Source organism: Ornithorhynchus anatinus, chromosome 2 (assembly GCF_004115215.2).
Source record: "Ornithorhynchus anatinus isolate Pmale09 chromosome 2, mOrnAna1.pri.v4, whole genome shotgun sequence".
NCBI lineage: Eukaryota > Metazoa > Chordata > Mammalia > Monotremata > Ornithorhynchidae > Ornithorhynchus > Ornithorhynchus anatinus.
The window spans coordinates 152,358,588-152,386,462 of NC_041729.1; the positions used below are offsets into that span (position 1 = coordinate 152,358,588).

General features: G+C 45.0%; 1 protein-coding gene across 1 annotated transcript; it reads right to left on the reverse strand.

Annotated features, from left to right (window-relative positions):
• Window positions 1–792: 792 nt before the first annotated feature.
• On the reverse strand, window positions 793–27,771 carry PUS7L (pseudouridine synthase 7 like). The gene is made up of 9 exons (XM_029058752.2): window positions 27,722–27,771; window positions 23,618–24,558; window positions 17,977–18,136; window positions 10,808–11,003; window positions 9,217–9,315; window positions 8,458–8,539; window positions 6,349–6,629; window positions 3,536–3,589; window positions 793–1,416 (listed from the first exon to the last, which is right to left on the reverse strand). The coding sequence occupies exons 2-9, from the start codon at window positions 24,513–24,515 to the stop codon at window positions 1,090–1,092; spliced, it is 2,097 nt and encodes a 698-aa protein (XP_028914585.1). The 5' UTR covers window positions 24,516–24,558; window positions 27,722–27,771; the 3' UTR covers window positions 793–1,089.
• Window positions 27,772–27,875: the final 104 nt, after the last annotated feature.

The window sequence follows — 27,875 nt, forward strand, 5'->3', positions numbered from 1 at the left end:
AATGGCACATAGTAAGAGCCTGGCACATAGTATGTGCTTAGCAAGTACTATTTAAGACAAAGGGGCAAGTTGATGTTGGGGGAGTGGTAGGTGTAGAGTTCTACAGTTCCGATGAGGCAATGATACAAAAACCCACCCTAAAATCCTGCAGCGCTGGGTAGGGGTGACACCAGTGGACATGTAGCAACTGACCATTCTGTCCGAGCCTGGCACAGTTAGGGAAGGACCATGGCATAGTGATAGCGGGTAGAGCCCGGGCCTGGGAGTCAGAAGGTCATGGCTTCTAATCCCGGCTCTGCCACCTCTCCGCTGGGTGACCTCGGGGAAGACGCTTCACTTCTCCGGGCCTCGGTTACCCCACCTGGAAAATGGGGATTGAGACTGCGAGGCCCACATGGGACGGGGACTGGATCCAACCCAAATTGCTTGTATCCACCCCAGTGCTCAGTACTGTGCCTGGCACATAGTAAGCGCTTAAATACCATCATTATTATTAATGCGACGACTGCATGTTAGAATTCAATCAAGCTAGGGAAACTCCCTCCCACTCCGGGCCAAGACGTAATCATGCTGGATGATTCAACCATGCCTACCTTCAATCATATTTACATGCATTCCTTCATTCAATCATATTTACTGAGCGCTTGCTGCGTTCAGAGCGCTGTACTCAGCGTTTGGGAGAGGACGATACGATGATAAACGCACACATTACAGAATGGGAAGAGCGATAAGAAACGGTCATTTTTAACGGCAAAACAAGAGAGGTAACAAAAGAAAGCCACAATCCATGAGTGAACTAAATCTGTAAGGCCAGTCAGAGTTTTAATCACTGGATCAGGGGTGAGTGCTGAACAGAATGTATATGGAAAAAGGGGTTCAATCAATTCGTGGAATTTACTGAGTGCTTACTATGTGCAGAGCACTGTCTTAAGCGCTTGGATGAGTAGAGCACAACAAGCTCGAGTTGTAACTAGCACCTCTGAACGAAGAGCAACGGATTGGACTAAGAAACCAAGACTTCTGGCACTGTTTAGGAAAGGTCAAAGGTAACCAAAAGGTGTCAGAATTTAACTCCGAAAATGGAGTTTTTTAGAGGTCACATTTCATTATTTCCCTCAGACAAACGGTTGCGTAACAAGACGCGTCAAGATCAAAAGAAATGTGAAGAGATGCTGATGGTTCATCGGAAAGAGAGGCTTCCATTCTTCCGTCAACGTCACCGTCCTCCGGCAGATGGTATGAGACATTACGGGGATATTTCAAAATCTGCCTGTAGCATCCTGGGATGTTCAGCTGTAAGGCAGAAACTCGAAACCTGCATGTCTGGAGCCCATCTCTCCCGAGCCTTTCCCGATACCACTGTCCAACTTTGTTCTTCGGATAGACGATGCTGTGCCCAACCATCGGAAGAACGACCTTTTGATGAAAATCAAAAAGCACAAAAGCCCCATGGGAGACAACTTCTGTTGTGGATTTCCTCGAAAGCATGCTTCACAGTTTGTTACTTATTTTTGTTTTAGGGGACCTTTTTCCTCACTAAAATTATCAGTCTCACATTATTACCAGTGCAGGTTGGTATTTTAAAACCCTACAGAGCCCTGAAAATGAGATGCAGCATGGCCTAGTGGAAAGAGCAAGGGCCTGGGAGTCAGGGGATGTGGGTTCTAATCCCCGCTCTGCCTTACTTTTGCCGTGTGACCTTGGGTGAGTCACTTAATAATAATGAATAATTATGACATTTGTTAAGTGCTTATTATGTGCCAAACACTGTCTATGCGCTGGGGTAGATACAAGGTAATCAGGTTATCCCAGGTGGGGCTCAAAGTTTCTATCCCCATTTTAAGGTTGGTATTTGTTAAGCGCTTACTACGTGCAGAGCACTGTTCTGAGCGCTGGGGTAGATACAGGGTAATCAGGTTGTCCCACGTGAGGCTCACAGACTTAATCCCCATTTTTCAGATGAGGGAACTGAGGCCCAGAAAAGTGAAGTGACTTGCCCACAGTCATACACCTAACAAGTGGGAGATCTGGGATTCGAACCCATGACCTCTGACTCCCAAGCCTGGGCTCTTTCCACTGTGCCACGCTGCTTCTCTTTACAGATGAGGTAACTGAGGCACAGAGAAGGTAAGTGGCTTGCCTAAGGTCACCCAGCAGACTAGTGGCAGAGGCGGAATTAGAACCCACAGCTTTTGACTCCCAAGCCCGGGCTCTTTCCATTAAACCATGCTGCTTAACTTCTCTGTGCCTCAGTTACCTCATCTGTAAAATGGGGATTAAAACTATAAGTCCCCCGTGGACCTGATTACCTTGTATCCACCCCAGCCCTCAGAATAGTGCTCGGCACATAGTAAGCTCTTAACAAATACCACAGTTATTATTAATTATTGTGATCTACCCCACTGCTTACAACAATGCTTAGCACAGAGTAAGCGCTTAACTTACACCACAATTATCATTATAAATGCAAAACCAAGAGCCAATCAGCCAATACACTAGGGCTTGCATAGATCAACACAACTGTTAGATACGGCTCCACAGCTAACAGCAAAGCTCAGAGAAATGGAATGAGACTTCTTGTGGTTTTTTCGATCTGATAAAATGATATGATTTGGTTCCTCGCCACCTGACCTGTTAAAGAGGGAGGTCCTTCTTCAAGACTAGGAAAAATGTAAAGATCATCACTATCAGATTTATATTACAGACAAGTGTACTCTCCAGCAACACTGTAATTACCCAGTTTTCCATTATTGTTCTGTATACACTTTATTTGCTATTGTTTTAATGAGATATTCATCCCCTTGATTCTATTTATTGCTATTGTTCTTGTCTGTCCGTCTCCCCCGATTAGACTGTAAGCCCGTCAAAGGGCAGGGACTGTCTCTACCTGTTACCGATTTGTACATTCCAAGCGCTTAGTATAGTGCTCTGCACATAGTAAGCGCTCAATAAATACTATTGAATAAATGAATGAATACACTTGCCCACTCTAAATGATGCAAAGATTATTTAGATAATCTATATCTCTACCTCTCCTCCTTCTCTCTGTCTTTTGGTCTTTCTGCAGCAGCGAACCCCACAATGATGGAAGTGTTTAAGAAATGGAAGTGGCTAGGCCCGACTGAATTTGCTCTGTGTTAAAAGGCTGTCGTGAAGATTTGATGAGAACGGAACCGAAAATGAATTGCTACGGAAATTTAGGGATTAGCTGTGGATTTAATGTAACAAACCCACTACTCTCTTTCGATACAACATTTAAGAACGGGTTGGTTTTCTCAGGAACTAGGTTCATTCATTCATTCAATAATATTTATTGAGCGCTTACTATGTGCAGAGCACTGTACTAAGCGCTTGGAAGGTACAAATCCAGGAATGTAGGTTAAATCCTACATTAAAAATAAAGCTCCTTTAACGGATATAGTCTAGAAATTAACTGTGCTGAGTTAATTTTTCTTAATTTATAAACATTTCCTTTGGACGCGCTAGTTCTTTCTTTGACTCTCGATCTGCTACAAATCTGACTTTAAAAACTTACTTGATGTATGGCATACACGTTCGCGGCTTCCTCTTCTGCACTTATTACGTGTACCTGTGACACCAAAAAACGTAATTATTCCTTTGCAGATGAAAAATGGCCATTTCCCGAGATCAAAGAAGCATGGCCTAGTGGATAGAGCACGGGCCTGGGAGTCAGAAGGACCCGGGTTCTAATCCCGGGCCTGTGACTTGTCTGCGACGTGACCTTGGGAGAGTACAACAGAACAACGGACACATTCCTGCCCACCACGAGAGCTGTCTCCTTTCTATTTATCCATTCTTTTCTTCCATTACTTTCTAATTCGCACCCTGCTTTCCTCACAAGCTACCACATTAGCCGTGCCACGTTCTCATCTCTCCCATAGTTGACCTCCTGCTCTCCCCCTACACCCCCTGGTTGTGAGCTCGTTGTGGGCAGGGAATGTGTCTGTTTGTTGCTGTATTATACTCTCCCTAACGCGGTTAGTACAACGCTTTGCACACAGTAAGTACTCAATACAAATGAATCAATGGATGAAATCTCTCCTTCGCTTCGAAGCCATTGAAATCACACCTCTTCCTGGAGGCCTTCTCTGATTAAATTCCAACTTCCACTTCAGGCCCTCTGTGCCTCTTAAGCACTTAATTATTCAATCTCCCCTATAGCACATAAATCCTGTCTCATATACTCTTATTGCTTCCTCCTATCTGCGACTTATTTAAGTGTCTGTGTCCCCCCCGTGCCCTCCCCTGCTAGATAATATGCTCCCTGAGGGAAGGGATCTTGTATATTAATTTATGTTATACGTTCCCAAGCTCTCTACTCACTGTAAGCACTTAAACAATGCTATCGAATGAGTGACTGATTGGTTGATCCAAGGAACAGTTCATTTATTCATTCAATTAATTCAATCGTATTTACCGAGTGCTTACTGGGTGCAGAGCGCCGTACTAAGCGCTTGGGAAGTGCAATTCAGAACAATTAGAGACAATCCCCGCCCACAACGGGCTCACAGTCTAGAAGTGGGGAGACAGACATCAAAACAAGTAAACAGGCATCAGTAGAATTATAGATATGTACACATCATTAATAAAAATAAATAGAATTATAATTATAAATATTTATTTATTGCTATTGTTCTTTTCTGTCCGTCTCCCTCGATTAGACTGTAAGGCCATCAAAGGGCAAGGACTGTCTCTATCTGTTACCGATTTGTACATTCCAAACGCTTAGTACAGTGCTCTGCACATAGTAAGCACTCAATAAATACTATTGAATGAATGAATGAATGAAATATGTACACATATGCACAAGTGCTGTGGGGTGGAGAGGGGGGTAGAGCAAAGGGAGTGGATTGGGATAATGGGGAGGGGAGATGGAGCAGAGGAAAAGGGGGGCTTAGTCTGGGAAGGCCTCCTGGAGGAGGTGAGCTCTCAGCAGGGCCTCGAAGCGGAGGAAGTGTGTTAGGAGAGGACTCCCTGGAGCCCTCTCCAGGGCCAGAAAATGTGCCGTTTCCTCCAGATGATAATAATGATGGTATTTGTTAAACACTTACCACGAGCAAGCACTGTTCTAAGCGCTGGGGTAGACACAAGCTAATCAGGTTGGACACAGTCCCTGTCCCACATGGGGCTCACGGTCTTCATCCCCACTTTCCAGATGAGGGAACTGAGTCCCGGAGAAGTGAAGCGACTTGCCCATGGTCACGCGGCAGACAAGCGGCGGAGCCGGGATTAGAACCAGGTCCTTCTGACTCCCAGATGCTCCGGCATCAATCATTCGTATTCACTGAGCGCTTACTGTGTGCAGAGGGCTGTACTAAGCGCTCGAATAGAATAACAGAATAACAGAGTCGGTAGACACGTTCCCTGCCCGCAAGGAGCTTCCAGTGAGGACTGTCCTGCTGTTGTTCTTCTGGGGCTGGATGGAGAAGCAGCAGGGAGCTATGGACTTGCCTACCCATCGAGGCTCCCACTCATTTAGGGCCTTTGACAAACACCCCTCTTTCAGCAAAGCTAAGATATGGAGGTCTGCTGTCCGGGGGCATTTTGAATAAAAGTAAGCCCCCTCTTTTCCTCTGCTCCTCCTCTCCTCCCCATTGTCCCGACTCCCTCCCTCTGCTCTACCCCACTCCCCGCCCCACAACACTTGTGCATATATGTACATATTTAATATTCTATTTATTTTATGATGTGCATAGATCTATAATTCTCTTTATTTATAGTGACGCTATTGACGTCTGTTAACTTGTTTTGATGTCTGCCTCCCCCCTTCTATTCATTCATTCATTCAGTAGTATTTATTGAGCGCTTACTCTGTGCAGGGCACTGTACTAAGCGCTTGGAATGTACAAATCAGCAACAGATAGAGACAGTCCCTGCCCACTGACGGGCTTACAGTCAAATCGGGGGAGACAGACAAAAACAATAGCAATAAAACTAGACTGTGAGACCGTTGTTGGGTAGGGATTGTCTCTATATGTTGCTGAATTGTACTTTCCAAGCGCTTAGTACAGTGCTCTGCTCACAGTGAGCGCTCGATGAATGAATGAATGAACGGATAAAATCACGGCGGACGAGTGGCTTTTATGGGTTCCTATGAAGGAAGATAGGAAGGTAAAGAAGAAAGTGCTTTTGAGTGCATCTCAAATCAGGAGAACAGATGTCAAGGAGAGCATCGGCTCACAAGGGCTCTTCAAGCATTCTGCTGCCAGTAACGGAGGCAGACTGTGGGACTGGATAATAATAATAATTATTAAGTGCTTATTTTATTTAATAAGTGCTTCTAACCCCTAAATTCCTTCGAGGACATTTCAATAAGAGTGTACTCACTCTGTCACTCAGGGGAAGATGCTCCCTACCCTTTTCTTCAGAGGAGACCAGGTCACCTTCTACCACCTTCGAACCATAGGTTTCCAACCGGAAGGAAGCCGCCTCGTTCCATATTTTACTGCAATAGGCGTGGACGTAGAATATGCGCATAGAATGGGGGATGCTAAGCCATCCCCGGGTACATCCTTCCTCTGTCACACCGTAGCGGTTTAAGGCTCGAAGCAGCATTCTCTCTCGAAGTTTGTATTCGGGCAACAATGCAAGGGTTCCTTTGGCATCCTCTGAAACAGATAAGGGAAAAATGGAAAGGGCTATTTCGTTTTATAAAATTCAGCCGCTTGGGAGACTAACTCTGTTTGAAGTAAAGGCCAAATGCCCTTTTTTCCTATCAAACGCAACTGGTGGGAATCCAGTCAATTTTCATTATGTGGGCGTTACTCTGGGATAAAAGAGGATCAACTGGGGTGGGTGGGAAAGAGGAGGACAGGATACTGCCCTGGCCGGGTACAGTCTCTGGCTCCCACGTAACACGTAAACGGTAAGGTTTCCGATGACCGAGTACAGAGAGGTTGAAAACTTATTCACGCCAAGGAGGCCATGAGAGAGTTTTCAGGGAGTCATGAGATGTAAGCGGCGGATTTTTTCAGTTAGCTTTATGACTTTTTCACTGAGGAAGCAGCATGGCCGAGTAGAAAGAGAACAGGCTCGAGAGTCAGAGGATCTGGGTTCCGATCCCAGATCCTCTATGTGTCCGCTGTGCGCCCTCGGGCAAGTCACTTAACTTCTCTGTGCCTCAATTACCTCATCAGTAAAATGGGGATTAAGTCATCTTCCCTCTGATTTAGACTGTGAGCCGCATGTGGGACAGGGACTAGATCCAGTCTGATTATGTTCATTCATTCAATAATATTTATTGAGTGCTTACTGTGTGCAAAGCATGGTACTATGCACTTGTATCTATCTCAGGTCTCAGAACAGATCCTAGCACATAATAAACCCTTAATAAGGACCATGGGGGGTGGGAGGGAAACTAGTTACACACACACAAGAAGTAGCGTGGCTCAGGGGAAAGAGCACTGGCTTGGGAATCAGAGGTCATGGGTTCGAATCCCAGATCTGCTACTTGTCGGCTGTGGGCAAGTCACTTAACTTCTCTGTGCCTCAGTTACCTCATCTGTAAAATGGGGATTAAGACTGTGAGCCTCACGTGGGACAACCTGATTCCCCTGTATCTACCCCAGCGCTTAGAACAGTGCTCTGCACATAGTAAGTGCTTGACAAATACCAACATTACATTATTATTATATAATAATGGTATTTGTTTAGCACATACTATATGTCAAGCACTGTTCTAAGTGCTGGGGTAGATAAAGGCTAATCATATTGGACACAGTCTCTGTCCCACATAGGGCAGTCTTAATCCCCATTTTACAGATGAGGTAACCGAGGCACAGAGAAATGAAGTGACTTGCCCAAAGTCCCACAGCAGACAAGTGGTAGAGCCGGCATTAGAACCCACATCCTCCGACTCGCAAGCCCGGGTTCTTAAAAAGAATAATAATAATGATGACGGTATTTGTTAAGCGCTTACTATGTGCCTAGCACTGTTCTAAGATACGAGGTCATCGGGTTGTCCCACGTGGGGCTCACGGTCTTCATACCTCTTTTACAGCTGAGGGAACTGAGGCACAGAGAAGATTGTAAACCTGTCAAACGGCAGGGACTGTCTCTATCTGTTACTGATTTGTACATTCCAAGCGCTTAGTACAGTGTTCTGCACATAGTAAGTGCTCAATAAATACTACTGAATGAAGGAGTGGCTTGCCCAAAGTCACACAGCCGACAAGTAGCGGAACCGGGATTAGAACCCATGACCTCTGACTAAGCCGCGCTGCTTCTCTTGACAGCAAGGGCATAAGTGATTTGGAAGCGGTGAGGCGGCGGTCGGGGGATAAGACGGGGAGAGCTGATAGTGGCTTCTCCTCCCTTCCCACACCACCAAAATTCAGCCCAGAGATGACCGCTCCACCTCTGTAACCTTCCCAATCGACGGACGGCCTTCTTCTGCCTTCAGAGCCGCTCTGGGGAAGCGAGGGATCTTCTATCTACCTGTCTGAAAGAAATGCTTCTTGGCTCTATTTACAGGATCGTCAAGATCTTCTGGTGTGAAAAACAACTTTACAGCCTTCACCTATAAAACAATAGAAATCATTCCATCATTCGGGAAGCGGGGAGCGTAAATTCTCTGTTGGAAGAAAAGTACATGGACATTTGCCGTGGTACGATCCATCCCCTTAAACTAGAATGGATTTGGGATGAATTTTTAAATGGAGCATTAAAGTTTCATCCCTAAGGATAAGTTTCTGGACTATTTTGGAAAATACGGCTCAAAAAATCAACAGCTCAGCAAAAGTTTTCACTAGTTGCAAGACACCGACCAGTTCTGCCTGTCATCTCTACTCTTCAAATCACAACCCCCACCCATTCTTCTACTATTATAAAACTGACACCCTCAAAATTCACTGAACTAGAAACCGGACAGCAGAGAGAAAAAGAGAAGACTCTGAATGGGGAGCTATTTATGCATCATACGGAAAGAGAAATCTTATTAAAATTATTGTAGATCTTCCGTTACCCTGATTTCCTTAACATACTTCCACGATTTCTTCAAAAGCCAGAAGACATGACCGATACTCATGTCACGAAACAAATCACCGCTTCCGGCCCTGGCTTTCAGACAAAAAAGAACCTTATCATCGCTTATTGTTCTCTAGCTGCAACAGAGGAAAATAAGGGAGAAGGCAAAGAAATATCTACAATAACTACTGAGTTTGGGAGGGGAAAAGAAAACAAAATTCTGAGAGATACCATTTCGTTATTCAGCAAAGCCAAACCAATTTGGTCCGTTTGAACACTCTGCCACTGACCAAATCTCTGAGGTCCATAGTAGTTTATAAATCCTCTGGTCTACAATTAGAAAGAAACCAATTGATTAAAAATTCATACATATAATTTCTCGTAAAAAAATCAACTGTGGTGATTTTCTCAAATCTTCACCTAAATAATTTGCAATTTGAAATATAAGGGGGGGGTTAAAAAAAAAATGTGTTCACAGTAAATCTCCACAGATATAATCAATCAATCAATGGTATTGAGCCCCTACTTTGTGCACATCATTGTACTAAGCGCTTGGGAAAGTACAATACAATGGAGTTGGTGGACACAATCTCTGCTCAATAGATCAGAGGCAATGGGGGAGACAGACATTAAAATAAATTACAAATAGGGAAAATAATAAAGTACAAGGGAAGCAGTGTGACTCAGTGGAAAGAGCCCGGGCTTGGGAATCAGAGGTCATGGGTTCGAATCCCGGTTCTGCCACTTGTCAGCTGTGTGACTGTGGGGAAGTCACTTAACTTCTGTGGGACTCAGTTACCTCATCTGTAAAATGGGGATTAAGACTGTGGGCCTCACGTGGGCAACCTGATTACCCTGTATCTACTCCAGCACTTAGAAAAGTGCTCTGCACATAGCTAGTGGTTAACAAAAACCAACATTATTATTATTATTATGTACGTACATGCTGAGGAGCTAGGGTGTGTATCAAAGTACTTTTTAATGGTATTCGTTAAGCTCTTATGGTGTATCAAACATTGTTCTAAGCACTGGGGTTGCTACAATTAGACGCAGTCTCTGTCCCACATGGGGCTCACATTCAAAAGGGGAGGGAGAGCAGGTAGGTATTCAATCCTCATTTTACAGATGAGGAAACTGAGGCACAGAGAAGTTAGAACAGCGCTTGGCACGTAGTAAGCACTTAACAAATGCCATAATTATTATTATTAATTATAAGTTGAGTGACTGGCCCAAGGTCACACACCAAGTAAACAGCAGAGCTGGGATTAGAATCCAGGTCCTCTGACTCCCAGGCCCGTGCTTTTTCCACTAGGCCACATTGCTTCTCTTATTGCCTGACTCGGTTGTGAGGTCCAGGTCCTGTCCCCAAGAAGCAGCGTGGCTCAGTGGCAAGAGCCCGGGCTGGGGAGTCAGAGGACGTGGGTTCTAATCCCGCTTCCGTCACTTGTCTGCTGTGTGACTTTGGGCAAGTCACTAAACTTCTCTGTGCCTCAGTTACCTCATCTGGAAAATGGGGATTAAGGCTGTGAGGCCCATGTGGGACAGGGATCCTTTCAAACCTAATTAGCTTGTATCCACCCCAGTGCTTAGTGCGGTACCTGGCACATAATAAGTGCTTAACAAATAAAACACTGAAGAGTTATTGAATTTTACTATTTAAACAGCACACTCAACTTTTATAAAAACTTGATCTAGTGTCAACACGTTTAAAAGCGAACACCTCTTTGAAATAGAGCAACCATCAAAATAGTCCATATGTAATATTCATTAGGAAACAACACCCTTAAAATAGAGAAGATTTTATTTGAAACAGATTTCTTACCTTAACATTTTCAATTGCCTCTACAATGCTTTCTTTTGGCTTTGCAGATGAATCACTGGTTTGTCTTTTTAAATCTCTCACAGTGATATCAAAGTGGTTTCCCGTGAGCTGACCAAGTCTTAGAGGCTGATGTACCGAATGGATGTTATAGATGCTGATTCCTTTCTTTTCAACGGCACTTCTAATTTCTTTCAATCTACAGAATGACACGTAACAGCTTTTTTCACAGTATTGCTACCAACAATTATCATACATTCATTTATAATAAAGATTAACTTATCAAATACTTGTCCTTACACGTTTCAAATTGAACACAATTTTCTTTCTTATAGAGTGGGACCGCTGGATCCTTTTCAAACACGAATTGATCATTTCAGAATTGTGGAAATAAAATTTTACATCCCTCAAAAATACGTTCAGCTAACTCTTTTTCCTGGATCTGCAGAAGCGGGATGGTCTAGTGGAAACAGCACAGGCCTGGGAGTCAGAGGACCTGCGTTCTAATATCAGCTCTGCCACTTGTGTGACCTTGGGCAAGTCACTTCACGTCTCTGTGCCTCATTTGCCTCACCTGAAAATGGAGGGAAGAAACCTAGTTTTCCTCTTTTAGAGAAGCAGCGTGGTTCAGTGGAAAGAGCACGGGCTTTGGAGTCACAGGTCATGAGTTTGAATCCCAGCTCTGCCACTTGTCAGCTGTGTGACTGTGGGCAAGTCACTTAACTTCTCAGTGCCTCAGTTCCCTCATCTGTAAAATGGGGATGAAGACGTGAGCCCCACGTGGGACAACCTGATTTCCCTGTGTCTACCCCAGCGCTTAGAACAGTGCTCTGCACATAGTAAGCACTTAACAAATACCAACATTATTATTATTATTATTATTATCTTGTACAATATAAGCCCCATGTGAGGCAACTGTGTCTGATCTGCTTATATCAGATCCAGCTCAGTGCTTAGCACACACTAAGTACTTTTACAAACACCACTGGAAAGAGCGAGCAGTTTCCTTCCATGTTGCCCCAGAGCCAGTCTGGAACCCCCCAAATCTCTAAGATCTAAACATAACCCAGACTTGATCCAAACCAATCAGAACCACTGATCCTGGGCATCAGTGCTTACAACAGTGCTTGGCACATAGTAAGCGCTTAAAACATGCCATCGTTATTATAAACCAGTGGCCTAGAGAAGCAATGTGGCCTAGTGGAAAGAGTACAGACCCAGGAGTCAGAGGACACGGGTTCTCATCTCAGCTCGGCCGTGTAACCGAAGCATGATCTTGGGCAAGTCGCTTCCCTTGCATTCATTTGCAAAATGGAGACTTAATACTTGTTCTCCCTCCTTCCTACTTAGACTGTGAACCCCACGTGGGACCTGATTATCTTGCATCTACCCCAGCGATTAGTACAGTGCAGAGTACATACTACATGCTTAACACAACAATAATAACAAATAATATAAACAGACGATGATGATATGATCATTAGTATCATTATTATTATAAACTGCCCCACGGAGTCACCGAGCTTCACTGGGTCTCTTTTTCATCTCTCCTGCTGTCGACCTCTCGATCCCCCATTCTCTCTCCCTAAGTTTCTCTCCCATTCCATATCCAACAGACCACTGCTCGCCCCATCTTCAAAGCCTCTCTGAAATCCCATCTCCTCCAAGAAGCAATCCCAACGTATTCCTCATCTCCCCGGGTCATAACCCCCGCAACTGCACATCTCCTCACCTACACAACCACACTCAGCCTCCAGTAGCATTTGGATACATGAGAAGCAGCGTGGCTCAGTGGAAAGAGCGCGGGCTTGGGAGTCAGAGATCACGGGTTCTAATCCCGGCTCTGCCGCTAGTGAGCTGTGTGACCTTGGGCAAGTCACGTAACTTCTCTGTGCCTCAGTTACCTCATCTGTCAAATAGGGATTAAAAATGTGAGCCCCACGTGGGACAAACTGATCACCTTGTATCCCCCAGCGCTTAGAACAGTGCTTTGCACATAGTAAGTGCTTAACAAATACCACAATTTATTTTTATATCTACCGATTAGTTAAGAACTAACTCATTCACACGTCTGCTCTACGACCTTGGGCAAGTCGCTTCTCCCGGCTCCACCGCTTGCCTGCTTTGTGGCCTTGGGCGTGCCGCTTTACCTCTCGGTGCCTTGGTTACCTCATCTCTAAAATGGGGATTAAGATGGTGAGCCCCAAGCGGGACAACCTGATTACCTTGCATCTACATCAGCGCTTAAAGCGGTGCTTGGCACGTAGAAGCGCTAAACAAACAAATGCACGTATCCTACTTTTCTTCCCCCTCTTGGCAATCCATTTTAGCGGCGGTCTCCCCCGCTAAGATTCTTGAGGGTAGGGAACATGTCTACTCATTCTATTCAGTTCTTGGCACATAGCAAGCGCTTAACAAATAGCATCATTATTATTGTACTCTCCCAAGGCTTAGTAGCAGCGTGGCTCAGTGGAAAGAGCCCAGGCTTGGGAGTCAGAGGTCATGGGTTCGACTCCCAGCTCTGCCACTTGTCAGCTGTGTGACTACTCTCTTAAGCGCTTAGTACAGCCCTCTGCACACAGTAAGCGCTCAGTGAATACGAATGATTGATGCCGGAGCAACTGGGAGTCAGAAGGACCTGGTTCTAATCCCGGCTCTACCGCCTGTCTGCCGCATGACTTTGGGCAAGTCACTTCACTTCTCTGGGCCTCAGTTCCCTCATCTGGAAAATGGGGATTAACTGTGAGCCTCACGTGGGACAACTTGATTACCCTGTATCTACCCCAGCGCTTAGAACAGTGCTCTGCACATAGTAAGCACTTAACAAATGCCAACATTACTATTATTATTATTATTATTATTATTATTATTATTAGAGTGTGTGGCAATAGTAGGGATTCAATAAATATTATGGATGGATCAAACTTTAACATAAAACCCCCCAAATTTTCTTTGAGGATGATAAGCAAGGAAATCTACTTACAGTAAAATGACAGGCAATAGAGAGTTGATTCTTAAGTATAGGGCACTAAACTGAGTGGTGTACATGATCACGATATATTCTCCTCCCCAAAGCTACTAAGAAATGGATTCCTTTTGGAACCCAAGTGCTCCTGTCTCCAAATTCACTTAACCTCTGCTCTGCCTCTTGTCAGCTGTGTGACTGTGGGCAAGTCACTTAACTTCTCTGGGCCTCAGTTACCTCATCTGTAAAATGGGGATTAACTGTGAGCCTCATGTGGGACAACCTGATTACCCTGTATCTACTCCAGCGCTTAGAACAGTGCTCTGCACATAGTAAGCGCTTAATAAATGCCAACATTATTATTATTAACCTAGTGATTATTACGCAATCCTATTATTAGATCTAAACTCAGGGTAAGGAAATAGTTTCGGGGTCCGCCATTCTTCTGAGATGTTTCATCTCTTTGTAAAATTGCTAATGGTTAAATCTAAACCATTTGTAGAATGATCTTCCAAAGATGGAAAAAAAAAATCCCGGAGTTACAAAACTATATACTTTACGTGAGCCATTAATGGTGCTAAAGATTTTCGGCCATCATCATCATCATCATAATTTTGGTATTTGTTAAGCGCTTACGATGTACCAGACACTGCATTAAGCACTGGGACAGATACAAGGTAATTCATTCATTCAATCTTATTTATTGAGCACTTACCATGTGCAAAGCACTGAACGTAGCACTTAACAGGGTTGGACCCAGTCCCTGTCCCACCTGAGGCTTCCAGTCTTAATCCCCACTTTATAGTAGAGGTAACCGAGGCTGAGAGAAGTGAAGTGACTTGCCCAAGATCACACGGCCGGCAAAAGGCGGAGCTGAGGTAGAGAAGCAGCATGGCTCAGTGGAAAGAGCACGGGCTTTGGAGTCAGAGGTCCTGGGTTCGAATCCCGGCTCTGCCACTTGTCAGCTGTGTGACTTTGGGCAAGTCACTTAACTTCTCTGTGCCTCAGTTACCTCATCTGTAAAATGGGGATTAAGACTGTGAGCCCCACGTGGGACAACCTGATTCCCTTGTGTCTACCCCAGCGCTTAGAACAGTGCTCTGCACATAGTAAGCGCTTAACAAATACCAACATTATTAACCCAGGTCCTTCTGACTCCCTTCTGACTCTACCTACTAGGCAATGCCGATTCACATGTGGATGACCGTAAACCACATACTCAAAATGAGGTCAAGAACTATTTTATACATACTCGATTTGCAACTGGCAAGTGCAGCCTTAGTTATTAAACATACATTCTGATTAGAGCAAACAACGATGCTTAAAGCTTGCAAAAATCATAAGAGTAGACAGAATGGATACTTCGTAATTAGGGCTATACGCTGAATTTGCAAACTGGGTTAAAGAGATATATTCCCAAATGACTAACAACAGTGGGAAATAGAACTAAGAAAATATTGAACTTGCTAAAGTGATTAATGAGAAGGCCGCTTTTTTTTTTAAAACTTTGGATTCCTTGTAGTGTCCTAGGGCAAGTTCACTTATAACGGTCCAAAAGAAATGAAAAATGAAGAACTATTTACCTGAAAGTGAGTCATATTCAAAAATAGTCTGCAATATCAAAGTAAAAATCTTATAAATGGTAGTTGGGAATTGCCTACTACATGCTAGGCACTCTAGTAAGCACTGGGGTAGATACAAGGTAATCAGGTTAGACACAGCTCATGTCCCACAGGGATTTACAGTCTTAATCCCCAGTTTACAGATGAGGTAACCGATGCCCAGGAATGTTAAGTGACTTGCCCAAGGTCACACAGAAGACAAGTGGCGAACCTGGGATGAGAACTTAGGTCCTCTGAATCCTGGGCCCTGGCTTTACCCACTAGGCCACTTGCAAGATAACTAAATCAATTTAAATGATCGACTGTCTTGTAAATTTAAATGATCGACTGTCTTGTAAAGTGAGAGCGATGTTCTGGGATTAGGAGAAAAGCAAATTAAATAATTGCTTTTATGACCACAATTTGGTATGAACTACAACCACATGGATGCCGCTTAAATTACTGTACTGTCATTTAAGTCAAATAAACCAAATTAAAACTCTACAAATGCCTGTTGGTCAATTATTTCTAGGACAGTGTGTTCTAGTGGTCCAAGAGTCAGAGGATGTGGAAGCTAATCCTGGCTCTACCACTTGCCTGCTGTGTGACTTTGTGTATATCGCTTAACTTCTCTGTGTCTCAGTTTCTTCCTCTAGAAAATGGCGATTCAATAACCCTCTTCCTTCCTACTTAAATCGAGAGCCTTATGTGGGACAAGGACTGCGACCAAGCTGACTACATCGTATCTACCTCACATTTAGGTAACAATAATAATGTTGGTATTTGTTAAGCGCTTACTGTGTGCAGAGCACTATTCTAAGCGCTGGGGTAGATACAGGGCCATCAGGTTGTCTCATGTGAGGCTCACAGTCTTAATCCCCATTTTACAGATGAGGGAATTGAGGTCCAGAGAAGTGAAGTGACTTGCCCACAGTCACACAGCTGACAAGTGGCAGAGCCGGAATTCGAACCCATGATCTCTACCACTTGCCTGCCGTGTGACTTTATGTATAGCATTTAACTTCTCCGTGTCTCAGTTTCTTCCTCTAGAAAATGGCGATTCAATAACTGTTTTCCTTCCTACTTAAATCGGGAGCCTTATGTGGGACAAGGACTGCGACCAACCTGACTATATCATATCCACCTCACATTTAGGTAGAGTGCTTGGTACGGATTAAGTGGAGAGCACCATTACTATTAATGTTAGGTATCTGTAAAATGGGAAAAAGATAGATTGTAATTCCTATGTGACACTTTGTACCAAAATTATCATTAATTTAATCCGACCAAAAAAGAAACACGAAGGCTTAGGTAAACACCATGAGAAGCAGCGTGGCCTAGTGGAAAGATTCTGGGCCTAGGAGTCAGAAGACCTGGGTTCTAATCCCTGCTCCACCCTGTGCCTGCGATGTGACCTCGGGCAAGTCACTTCACATCTCTGTGCCTCAGTTCCCTCATCTGCAAAATGGGGATTCAATACCTGTCCTTCCTATACTTAGGCTGTAAACCCCTTGTGCTTGACACATAGCAAGTGCTTAACAAATACGATTATTATTCACTGTTATTATATAATTCACAATAGTTTTTTCAGTAGTGACTATAGACACAGATCAAAACCATGTATAATGACAATTCAGTGAAAAAGGAAAAGATTAATCATTTGCCAAACCTTGATCTTCTTTTTAGTACAATTACCTATCTAGTTTTAAGATATGTATCCAAAGCAGTAATGAACTAAGATTTTTTTATTTTTTATTTTCATTTGCTCAATTTTTCTTGAAATTCTGGTTTATATTGTTTGTTTTTTTCTGTATTTGTCCTTTCTCCCTTTTAGATTTTGAGCCCTTTGAGAGCCAAGGACCATTACTCAACTTCCCCCTTTTTTTAATGTTCTCTCTTACGCGTTTACTATATGCCTAGCACGCCACTATGCTCTGTGGTAGATACAGGCTGATCAGGTTGGACACACAGTCTATGTGTCTAATTCCCACACAGTTCTAATTCCACATTTTCCAGATGAGGTGACAGAGGTGGACAGAAATTAAGTGGCTTGCCCAAGGACACCTTGTACATTTTAAGAATACAGAATCTTGTGATCACATTGATGGTAATGATGATGACAGTCACTAACTTTCAAGAATTTTCTATCATGACTTCAAAACCTGCCCAGAAGAAGGCAAATGTACAATCGTCTATTTGGCAACTTGCTATGGTGAGGTTTGATTCTAGGGCTGTGAAACAATTAATCAAATCAATCAGTGATCTTTATTGAACCCTAACTGTGTGCAGAGTACTATAATAAGTACTTAGGAGCAGTGGAAAGAGCACGGGCTTGGGAGTTGGAGGTCATGGGTTCTAATCCCGCCTCCACCGCTTGTCAGCTGTGTGACTTTGGGTAAGTCACTTAACTTCTCCGTGCCTCAGTTACCTCATCTGTAAAATGGGGGTGAAGACTGTGAGCCCTACGTGGGACAGCCTGATTCCCTTATATCTACCCCAGCGCTCAGAACAGTGCTTGGCACATAGTAAGCGTTTAACAAATACCAACATTATTATTACTATTATTACAATACAACAGAGTTGGTAGAGTAACAAAATTACATTACCTCTCCGGAGCCACTTTCTTTACAACCATGGCTTGGTAAGTAACGGCTTTCTTGTCCTTGATGCCAGCGTAACTGAAGTCTGAAGGAAGTACACCGAGTTCGGAAGATAAATAACCGATTGCTTCAAATGTTTCTAGATTTTCTTTTCGAAGGGTGAAAGCTGAAAGAGAAATGATCAGTATTAATCAATCTATAATGTTTACGGAGCGCTTAATGTGTGCAGAGCTCGGTACGAAGCTCTAGGGAGACTGCGATATAACAGAGTTGGTAGGCATGCTTCCGGCCAACGAAGAACATACAGTCTAGAGGGGGATATGTTCAAAATAAATAATTAAATTATGGGTATGTCCGCAAGTGGGACAGAAGGAGGGGGGTGAAAAAAGGATGCAAATCCAAATGCAAGAGTGTGGGAGAAGAGGAAATGAGGGCTTAGTTGGGGAAGACTTCCTGGAGGAGATGCGCCTTTAACAAGGCTTTGGGAGCAGGGAGCGATCGTCCGTTGGTTATGAGGTACAGTGCTCTGCACATAGTAAGCGCTCAATAAATACTACTGAATGACTGAATGAATGAATGAATGAATGAGGTGGGAGGCCGTTGAAGGCCACAGGTAGGATGTGAACGAGAGGTTGCCCGCGAGATAAGAGGAGATCGAGGCACCGTCGATTACTTGATTGTTCATTCATTCATTCAATAGTATTTATTGAGCACTTACTATGTGCAGAGCACTGTACTAAGCGCTTGGAATGAACAAGTTGGGGGAATAAGACAGAGTGGGCAGGTTGGTTTTGGAGGAGCTGAGTGGTCGGGCCGTGTTGTAGTAGGAAATCAGAAGGGGGCAAGGGGATTGAGCGCTGCTTTAAAGTCTCCGGTAGGGAGCTCCTGTTTGTTGCAGGGGTGGAGGGGCCACCCCCAGAGGTTCTTGAGGAATGGGGAAAAGTGGATTGAATATTTTTGAAGAAAAATGATCCGGGCAGCAGGGTGAAGCAGGGACTGAAGTGGGGAGAGAGGGGAGGCAGCGGGTAGGCAAGGAGATTGATACGAAAATCAAGGTGGGATAGAATAAGTGCTTGGATTAACATTCTAGTAGGTTGAATTGAGAGGAAAAGGCAGATTATAGCCACGTTGCGAAGGCTGAACTAGAGGAATTGGTGACACCATATATGTGGGTTGAATGAGAGAGATGAATTAAGGATAACGCCAATCCAATTATTTACTTCTATTAATGCCTACTTCCTACCCCTATATTGTAAGCTTGTGGTGGGCAGGGAATGTGTCTTCACAACTCTGCTGCATTGTCCTCTCCCAAATGTTGACAATGGTTCTCTGCACACAGTAAGTGCTCAACAAACATCACTGATTGATTGACTGCTAAATTTTATTACTACTCCAACTATTCTCAAATTCAGGAGACCAGAATGATCACTCCCCTCCTAAAACTGTTTTAATCCCCATTGCATTGATATAACCCGACCGGTGGTTCCAAGATTTCCTACAATGACACCTCCCGGCCACCCTACTCTCCTCTTCTGATCAATGCAAACTCACTGAGAAGCAGCGTCGCTCAGTGGAAAGAGCCCGGGCTTGGGAGTCAGAGGTTGTGGGTTCTAATCCCTGCTCTGCCTCTTGCCAGCTGTGTGACTTTGGGCAAGTCACTTAACTTCTCTGTTCCTCATTTACTTCATCTGTAAAATTGAGGATTAAAACTGTGAGCCTCACATGGGACAACCCGATCACCTTGTATCCCCCTACCCCCAGCGCTTAGAACAGTGCTTTGCACATAGTAAGCGCTTAACAAATGCCAACATTATTATTATTATGGTCTTTTGCTTCCAAAAGAAACTTCCAAACTGATCCTTGCTCTCCTCTCCCCTGTCTCTCCCCGACCTGGAACATCTTCACCACTCAGGTTCCTCAAGAAAGCTACCTCTTCCTGGATGCATTCCCTGATTAGCCACCCCACTTTCCAAACATACCATCCCGCCCGTGATTCAACATTCCTGAATTTCTCTCTTATTCATTTATTTACTGACTTGCATCTATTACACATATTCTCCCATTATTAACTGAGGTATATGGTTCAGTCTATGCCTGTCTCTCCTATTGGACTGCAAACCCCTCCGAGATATTCATTCATTCATTCAATAGCCCTTACTATGTGCAGAGCACTGTACTAAGCGCTTGAAATGTACAAATTGGTAACAGATAGAGACAGTCCCTGCCTTTGACAGGCTTATAGTCTAATCGGGGGAGACAGACAGACAAGAACAATGGCAATAAATAGAATCAAGATAGAAGATCCTAGTGCAGAAAAGCAGATAGAGCATGGGCCTGAGAGTCGGAAGGGCATGGGTTCTAATCCTGACCCCGCCACTTGTCTGCTGGGTGATCCTGGGTAAGTCATTTCACTTTTCTGGGCCTCAGTTCCCTCATCTGTAAAATGGGGATTGAGACGGCGAGCCCCACATGGTACATAGACTGTGTCCAACCTGATTTGCTTGTATTCATTCATGCATTCATTCAATAGTATTTATTGAGTGCTTACTATGTGCAGAGCACTGTACTAAGCGCTTGGAATATACACTTCAGCAACAGATAGAGACGATCCCTGACTATTGATGGGCTTACAGTCTAATCGGGGGAGACAGACGGACAAAAACAAGACAACGTAATCACAATAAATAGAATCAAGGGGATGTACACCTCATTAACAAAATTAATAGGGTAATAAAAATATCTACAAATGAGCGCAGTGCTGAGGGGAGGGGAAGGGAGAGGAGGAGGAGCAGAGGGAAAGTGGGGGAAAGGGGGTTTAGCTGAGAGGAGGTGAAGGGGGGGCAGAGAGGGAGCAGAGGGAAAAGGAGAAGCTCAGTTTGGGAAGGCCTCTCGGAGGAGGTGAGCTCTCAGTAGGGCTTTGAAAAGGGGAAGAGAGTTAGTTTGGCGGAGGTGAGGAGGGAGGGAATTCCAGGACGACGGGAGGACGTGGCCCAGGGGTCGACGGCGGGGTAGGCGTGAACGGGGGAGGGTGAGGAGGTGGGCGGCAGAGGAGTAATCACCCCAGTGCTTAGTCCAGTGGCTGGCACACAGTAAGCACTTAACCAATACCATAAAAAATGGAACTCACAGTCTTCACCCCCATTTCACAGGTGAGGTAGCCAAGGAACAGAGAAATGAAGTGACTTGACAAAGGTGACACATCAGATAAGTAAAGGAGCTGGGATTAGAACCCAGGTCTTTCTGACTCCCGGGGGGGTCCCATGCTTTATCCACTAGGCCAAGCTTTGGGCATTTCAGATTAGTTAGATTCACTTGTCTGCTGCTTCCTACTGGACTCAGAAAAATGAAAATAAACATTCAAGCAGAGAAACTGAAGACCCGAAAACAAATTGTGTGGTAGCCTTCCGGCATTTTAATGTAAAGCAGCGTGGCTTAGTGAAAAGAGCGGGGTCTTGGGAGTCAGAGGTCGTGGGTTCTAATCCTGGCTCCGCCACTAGACTGCTGCATGACCTTGGGCAAGTCACTTAAATTCTCTGTGCCTCAGTTACCTCATCTGGAAAAATGGGGATTAAAAAATGTGGGACAATTTGATTACCCTGTAACTACCCCAGCGCTTACAACAGTGCTCAGCACACATTAAGCGCTTAACAAATACCATCATTATTATTACATCATGTGCATTACAATCCTTTGAATCATTCAGTTCTAGATCAGTCTGGAGCTTGTTTATTTCTTCACAGAGCTGAAATGACTGTGAACTATAATGAAATATCTTCAATTCACAATCAAGTCTTCCATTGATTGTCTGTCCTTTTTCCTTGAGATAATAATAATAATCTTGTTGGTGTTTGTTAAGCACTTACTATGTGCAGAGCACGGTACTAAGCGCTGGGGGAGATACAGGGTAATCAGGTTGTCCCACGTGAGGCTCACAGTCTTAATCCCCATTTTACAGATGAGGGAACTGAGGCCCAGAGAAGTGAAGTGACTTGCCCACAGTCACACAGCTGACAAGTGGCAGAGTTGGGATTAATAATGTTGGTATTTGTTAAGCGCTTACTACGTGCAGAACACTGTTCTAAGCGCTGGGGTAGATACAGGGGGATGAGGTTGTCCCACGTGAGGCTCACAGTCTTCATCCCCATTTTACAGATGAGGGAACTGAGGCACAGAGAAGTGAAGTGACCTGCCCACAGTCACACAGCTGACAAAGGGCAGAGTCAGGATTCGAACCCATGACCTCTGACTCCCAAGCCTGGACTCTTTCCACTGAGCCACGCTGCTTTCAAATATGTAACACAGAAGAGCAACATGAACCCAAGAGAGACTGCTTCTGAGTATTTCAAATCTTTTCAAGTCTTGTATTTTGCTGTCCTTTTGGACTGAGCTGACATCTTTGTTTTCTGAAATAAACTTCCCTCCCTCAAATAAACTACAATTCAATTGCTGATTGTGGAAATAGCTCAGTCAGAGGTATTTATTGAGCACTTACCGTCTCCCGAGCACTGTAATAATAATAACAATGTTGGTATTTGTTAAGTGCTTACTATGTGCCGAGCACTGTTCTAAGAGCTAGGGTAGACACAGGGGAATCAGGTTGTCCCACGTGGGGCTCACAGTCTTAATCCCCATTTTACAGATGAAGTAACTGAGGCACCAAGAAGTTAAGTGACTTGCCCAAAGTCACACAGCTGACAAGTGGAAGAGCTGCGATTCGAACCCATGACCTCTGACTCCAAAGCCCGTGCTCTTTCCACTGAGCCACGCTGCTACTCTCTTGAGAGAGTACACTATAAAAGTGTTGGAAGCACATGTGCCCTACCCACAATGACGGCGCACTGCTGTCCCCTCAGCACTGTGCTCATCTGCTCATTTGTATGTATTTTTATTACCCTATTTATTTTGTTAATGAGATGTCCATCCCCTTGATTCTATTTATTGCTATTGTCTTTGTCTGTCTGTCTCCCCCGATTAGACTGCAAGCCCGTCAATGGGCTGGGACTGTCTCTATCTGTTGCCGAATTGTACATTCCAAGCGCTTACTACAGTGCTCTGCACATAGTAAGTGCTCAATAAATACTATTGAATGAACAGTGGCTAGAGCACAGGCCTGGGAGTCGGAAGGTCGTGGGTTCTAATCCTGGCTCCGCGACTTGTCTGCTCCGTGCCTTTGGGCAAGCTACTTTTCTGGGTCTCAGTTACCTCATCTGTAAAATTAGACTGTAAGCCCGTCAAAGGGCAGGGACTGTCTCTATCTGTTAGCGATTTGTACATTCCAAGCGCTTAGTACAGTGCTCTGCACATAGTAAGCGCGCAATAAATACTATTGAATGAATGAATGGGGATTGAGAGCGTGAGCCCCATCTGAGACAGAGACTGGGTCCAACCCAATGTGCTTGTATCCATCCCATTGCTTAGTTCAGTGCCTGGCACATAGTAAGCGCTTATCAAACGCCATAATTATTATTATTACTATTTCTATTAGAGGGGTTCTGAGAGTCCATCAGCAGCACCTTCAAAGGTTCCTTGCCCTCTGGCCCAACGAAAGCAACTGATTCTACAACCAACGTTTCTTCCCACTAGGTCCAATTATAAACGGAGTCTTCGAAATTAGATTGTGTGCAAAGAAATGCCAATTCATTCTTACCTGTATATTCATCTTGTTTGTCCTGGGACTCGGAAAGGGGTCTCTTCTTGCCTCGGAAAGTTTTTTCCCGAAATCTTACCGTTATCACTACGCTCTGATCACCAGCGATACTCTCCGCCACCGAGAAGGATTTCGTTTCCACGAGTTTCCCATACCTCTGGTTGACAAAATGGTGAACGGCCTTTCTGTGCTCCTTGTCTGAGTCAGGTTTAAAAGTGAATTTTGAATTTTCCCGCTTGGCATCTAAGTATCTAAAGAAGTCATTCACTTCCTCTTCAGATACCAGCCGACCGAGTTCTTTATAATCACCGTTAGGTTTGACGACGATTTCCTGGTTTCTGGTAACAGTGATTAAAAAAGGAAATTTCTGTCTTATAGCACTATGCAAACAGGCCCTCTGCTTTTTGTCGATAATCGCGCCCAGCGACAGTTCGGTGGATCCGTCAGTTCTCTCTGCTTTGGCGTTCCACGTGTCTTTAACGTCGCAAGCGAACTGATTCAGTGATTCGTTAGCAGCCACGTTTAACGAGGAGTCTAAAATGTCATCTTTGTCACATTCCCAGTCACCCACGCCTAAGGCGATGGAGTCCTCATCTTCTCCCGCGAATTTAAGGATTTCTTCAGGACCCGACTGCTTATCCAGAGAAGTGAATTCCTCATTACCTCCATCTTCCCAGCAGAGTTTCTGAGGAACTGATCTTGGCTTTTTGTGATTATATTGTCCAGAGCTCCTCTGCTCGGCTGGAATTTCACGAAAATCATCACGGGACTCAGCTCTGGCTTGACTGACCGACCGTCCCTGGGCATCAATCTCAGTGACGATAAAGTCGCTTGGATAATTTTTTATAGTACCACAGAAACCGATATGACTATTGATATAACTTAAAGAGTGAAACATGATTCTATTGCTTCGATCCTCTTCCTTTGTTACTTACTAATACCTGGGAAAGAATAATAATTCTAATATTCATTCATTCATTCAAAAGTATTTAATAATAATAATAATGTTGGTATTTGTTAAGCGCTTACTATGTGCCGAGCACTGTTCTAAGCGCTGGGGTAGACACAGGGGAATCAGGTTGTCCCACGTGGGGCTCACAGTCTTAATCCCCATTTTACAGATGAGGTAACTGAGGCACTGAGAAGTTAAGTGACTTGCCCAAAGTCACACAGCCGACAAGTGGCCGAGCCGGGATTCGAACCCATGACCTCTGACTCCAAAGCCCAGGCTCTTTCCACTGAGCCACGCTGCTTCTCTATTGAGCGCTTACTATGTGCAGAGCACTGGACTAAACCCTTGGAATGTACAAATCGGTAACGGATAGAGACAGTCCCTGTCCTTTGACGGGCTTACACTCTAATCGGGGGAGACGAACAGACAAGAACAATAGCAATAAATAGAATCAAGTATTAATGTTGGTATCTGTTAAGCGTTTACTATGTGCAGAGCACTGTTCTAAGCGCTAAGCGAACAGTCATGAGTTCGAATCCCAGCTCTGCCACTTGTCAGCTGTGTGACTGTGGGCAAGTCACTTAACTTCTCTGTGCCTCAGTTCCCTCATCTGTAAAATGGGGATTAAGACTGTGAGCCCCACGTGGGACATCCTGATTCCCCTGTGTCTACCCCAGCGCTTAGAACAGTGCTTGGCACATAGTAAGCGCTTAACAAATACCAACATTATTATTATTATTATTACAGGGCCATCAGATCGTCCCTCATGAGGCTCACAGTCTTAATCCCCATTTTACAGATGAGGGAACTGAGGCCTAGAGAAGTGAAGTGACTTGCCCACAGTCGCACAGCTGACAAGTGGCGGAGCCGGGATTCTAACCCATGACCTCTGACTCCCAAGCCCGGGCTCTATCCACTGAGCCACACTGCTTCTCTAAAGAATAAGACAGAAGCCAGTTATGAGAGAAATAGTGTCGACACAAGGATATGGGGAAGGATTTTAAAAATAATTTTAGGTTGAAAGGAGACCCCTCCCTGCCAAGCTACTGTTCCCAAGCCCTTTCTCTGCCACTTTTATGCTCTTAGGTTTGTGTCTTATATTCATTCATTCGACTGCATTTATTGAGCACTTACTGTGTGCAGAGCACTGCACTAAGCGCTTGGAATGGACAATCCAGCAACAGATAGAGACAATCCCTGCCCAACAACGGGCTCACGGTCTAAACGGGGGAGATGGACAACAAAACACGTAGTCAGGCGTCAGTACCGTCAAGATAAATAAAATCATAGCTATAGACACATCATTAATAGAGTAATAAATAATACATATAAATATACACAAGTGCTGTTGGGAGGGGAAGCGAGGAGAACAGAGGGAGGGAGTCGGGGCGATGGGAAGAGGAGGCGCAGAGGAAAGGGGGGGCTCAGTCTGGGAAGGCCTCCTGGAGGAGGTGAGCTCTCAGTAGGGCTTTGAAGGGGGGAAGAGAGTTAGTTTGGCAGAGGTGAGGAGGGAGAGCGTTCCAGGACAGCGGGAGGATGTGGGCCGGGGTCAGAAGCTTTCATTCATTCAGGGTATTTATTGAGCACTTCCTATGTGCAGAGCCCTGCTGCGTGGCTTAGTGGAAAGCACCCAGGCTTGGGAGTCAAAGGTCGTGGGTTCTAATCCCGGTTCCGCCCCTTGTCAGCTGTGTGACTTTGGGCAAGTCACTTCACTTCTCTGGGCCTCAGTTACCTCATTTATAAAATGGGGGTTAAGACCGTGAGTCCCACGTAGGACACCCGGATGACCTTGTATCCACCCCAGTGTTTAGAACAGTGCTTGGCACATAGGAAGCGCTTAACAAATCCCAACATTAATAAATCTCGTCATCGCTTAGTAAAAAAAAAAAATGTTCGTATGTGTTAAGCACTTACCCTGTGCAGAGCACTGTTCTAAGTGCTGGGGTAGATACAGGGTAATGAGGTTGTCCCATGTGAGGCTCACAGTTAATCCCCATTTTATAGAAGAGGGAACTGAGGCCCAGAGAAGAAAAGTGACTTGCCCACAGTCACACACTGCTGACAAGTGGCAGAGCAGGGATTCGAACCCATGACCTCTGACTCTCAAGCCGGGGCTCTTTCCACTGAGCCACACTGCTTCTCTAGTACAGGGCTGTGCAGACAGTAAAAGCTCAATAAATAGGCCTGAATGAAACCTCAGCGTTTAGTGCAATGCTAAGCGCCTAATAATAATAATAAAAATAATAATGTTGGTATTTGTTAAGCACTTACTATGTGCAGAGCACTGTTCTAAGCGCTGGGGTAGACACAGGGGAATCAGGTTGTCCCACGTCGGGCTCACCGTCTTAATCCCCATTTTACAGATGAGGTAACTGAGGCCCAGAGAAGTGAAGTGACTTGCCCACAGTCACACAGCTCTGCACCCAGTAAACGTTCAATCAATAGGACTGAACGAAACTTCAGCGCTTAGTGCAGTGCTAAGCGCTTAATACAGGGCTCTGCACACAGCAGGGGCTCAATAAATAGGAATGAATTAATCAGGGCTTAGTGCAGTGCTAAGGGCTCAAGAAATAGGACTGAATGAATCATCAGAGCTTAGTGCAGCGCTAAGCGCTTAGTACAGGGCTCTGCACCCAGTAAACGCTCAGTAAATAGGACTGAATGAAACCTCAGCGCTTAGTGCAATGCTAAGCGCTTAGTACAGGGCTCTGCACCCAGTAAACGCTCCAGAAATAGGACTGAATGAAAGCTGAGCGCTTAGTACAGGGCTCTGCACCCAGTAAACGCTCAAGAAATAGGACTGAATGAAACCTCAGCGCTTAGTGCAATGCTAAGCGCTTAGTACAGGGCTCTGCACCCAGTAAACGCTCAAGAAATAGGACTGAATGAAACCTCAGCGCTTAGTGCAATGCTAAGCGCTTAGTACAGGGCTCTGCACCCAGTAAACGCTCAAGAAATAGGACTGAATGAAACCTCAGCGCTTACTGCAGCGCTGAGCGCTCAGTACAGGGCTCTGCACCCAGTAAACGCTCAATAAATAGGACAGAATGGAAGGTTGAGCACCCAGAGGGCGCCCCTCCCCCCTCTTCCCCCCCCTCCCTCCCTCCCTCCTCCTTCCCTCCCTCCTCCTTCCCCCTCCCCTGCCCACTCACGCGGGCCAACGGACGCGGAAGCGCGCGGGCCGCGCGCGCCGGCCCCGCCCCCTCCTCTGCAGCCAATGGCAGGGCGCCCTCTCCGCACGCGCGCAGCGCCCCCTCTCTCCCCCCGCGGGCGGGGGCGCCGGCCGTCGGCGCGCATGCGCGGCGT

Bases quoted from the DNA above. Each gene is read 5' to 3' on its own strand.
- PUS7L (XM_029058752.2), bottom strand. From the start codon at position 24,515: ATGTTTCACTCTTTAAGTTATATCAATAGTCATATCGGTTTCTGTGGT. The intron at 18,137-23,617 runs GTAAGAATGAAT...TTTCTCTTTCAG, and splicing joins CAAACAAGATGAATATACAG to CTTTCACCCTTCGAAAAGAA. The intron at 11,004-17,976 runs GTAATGTAATTT...GTCATTCTGTAG, and splicing joins AAGAAAGTGGCTCCGGAGAG to ATTGAAAGAAATTAGAAGTG.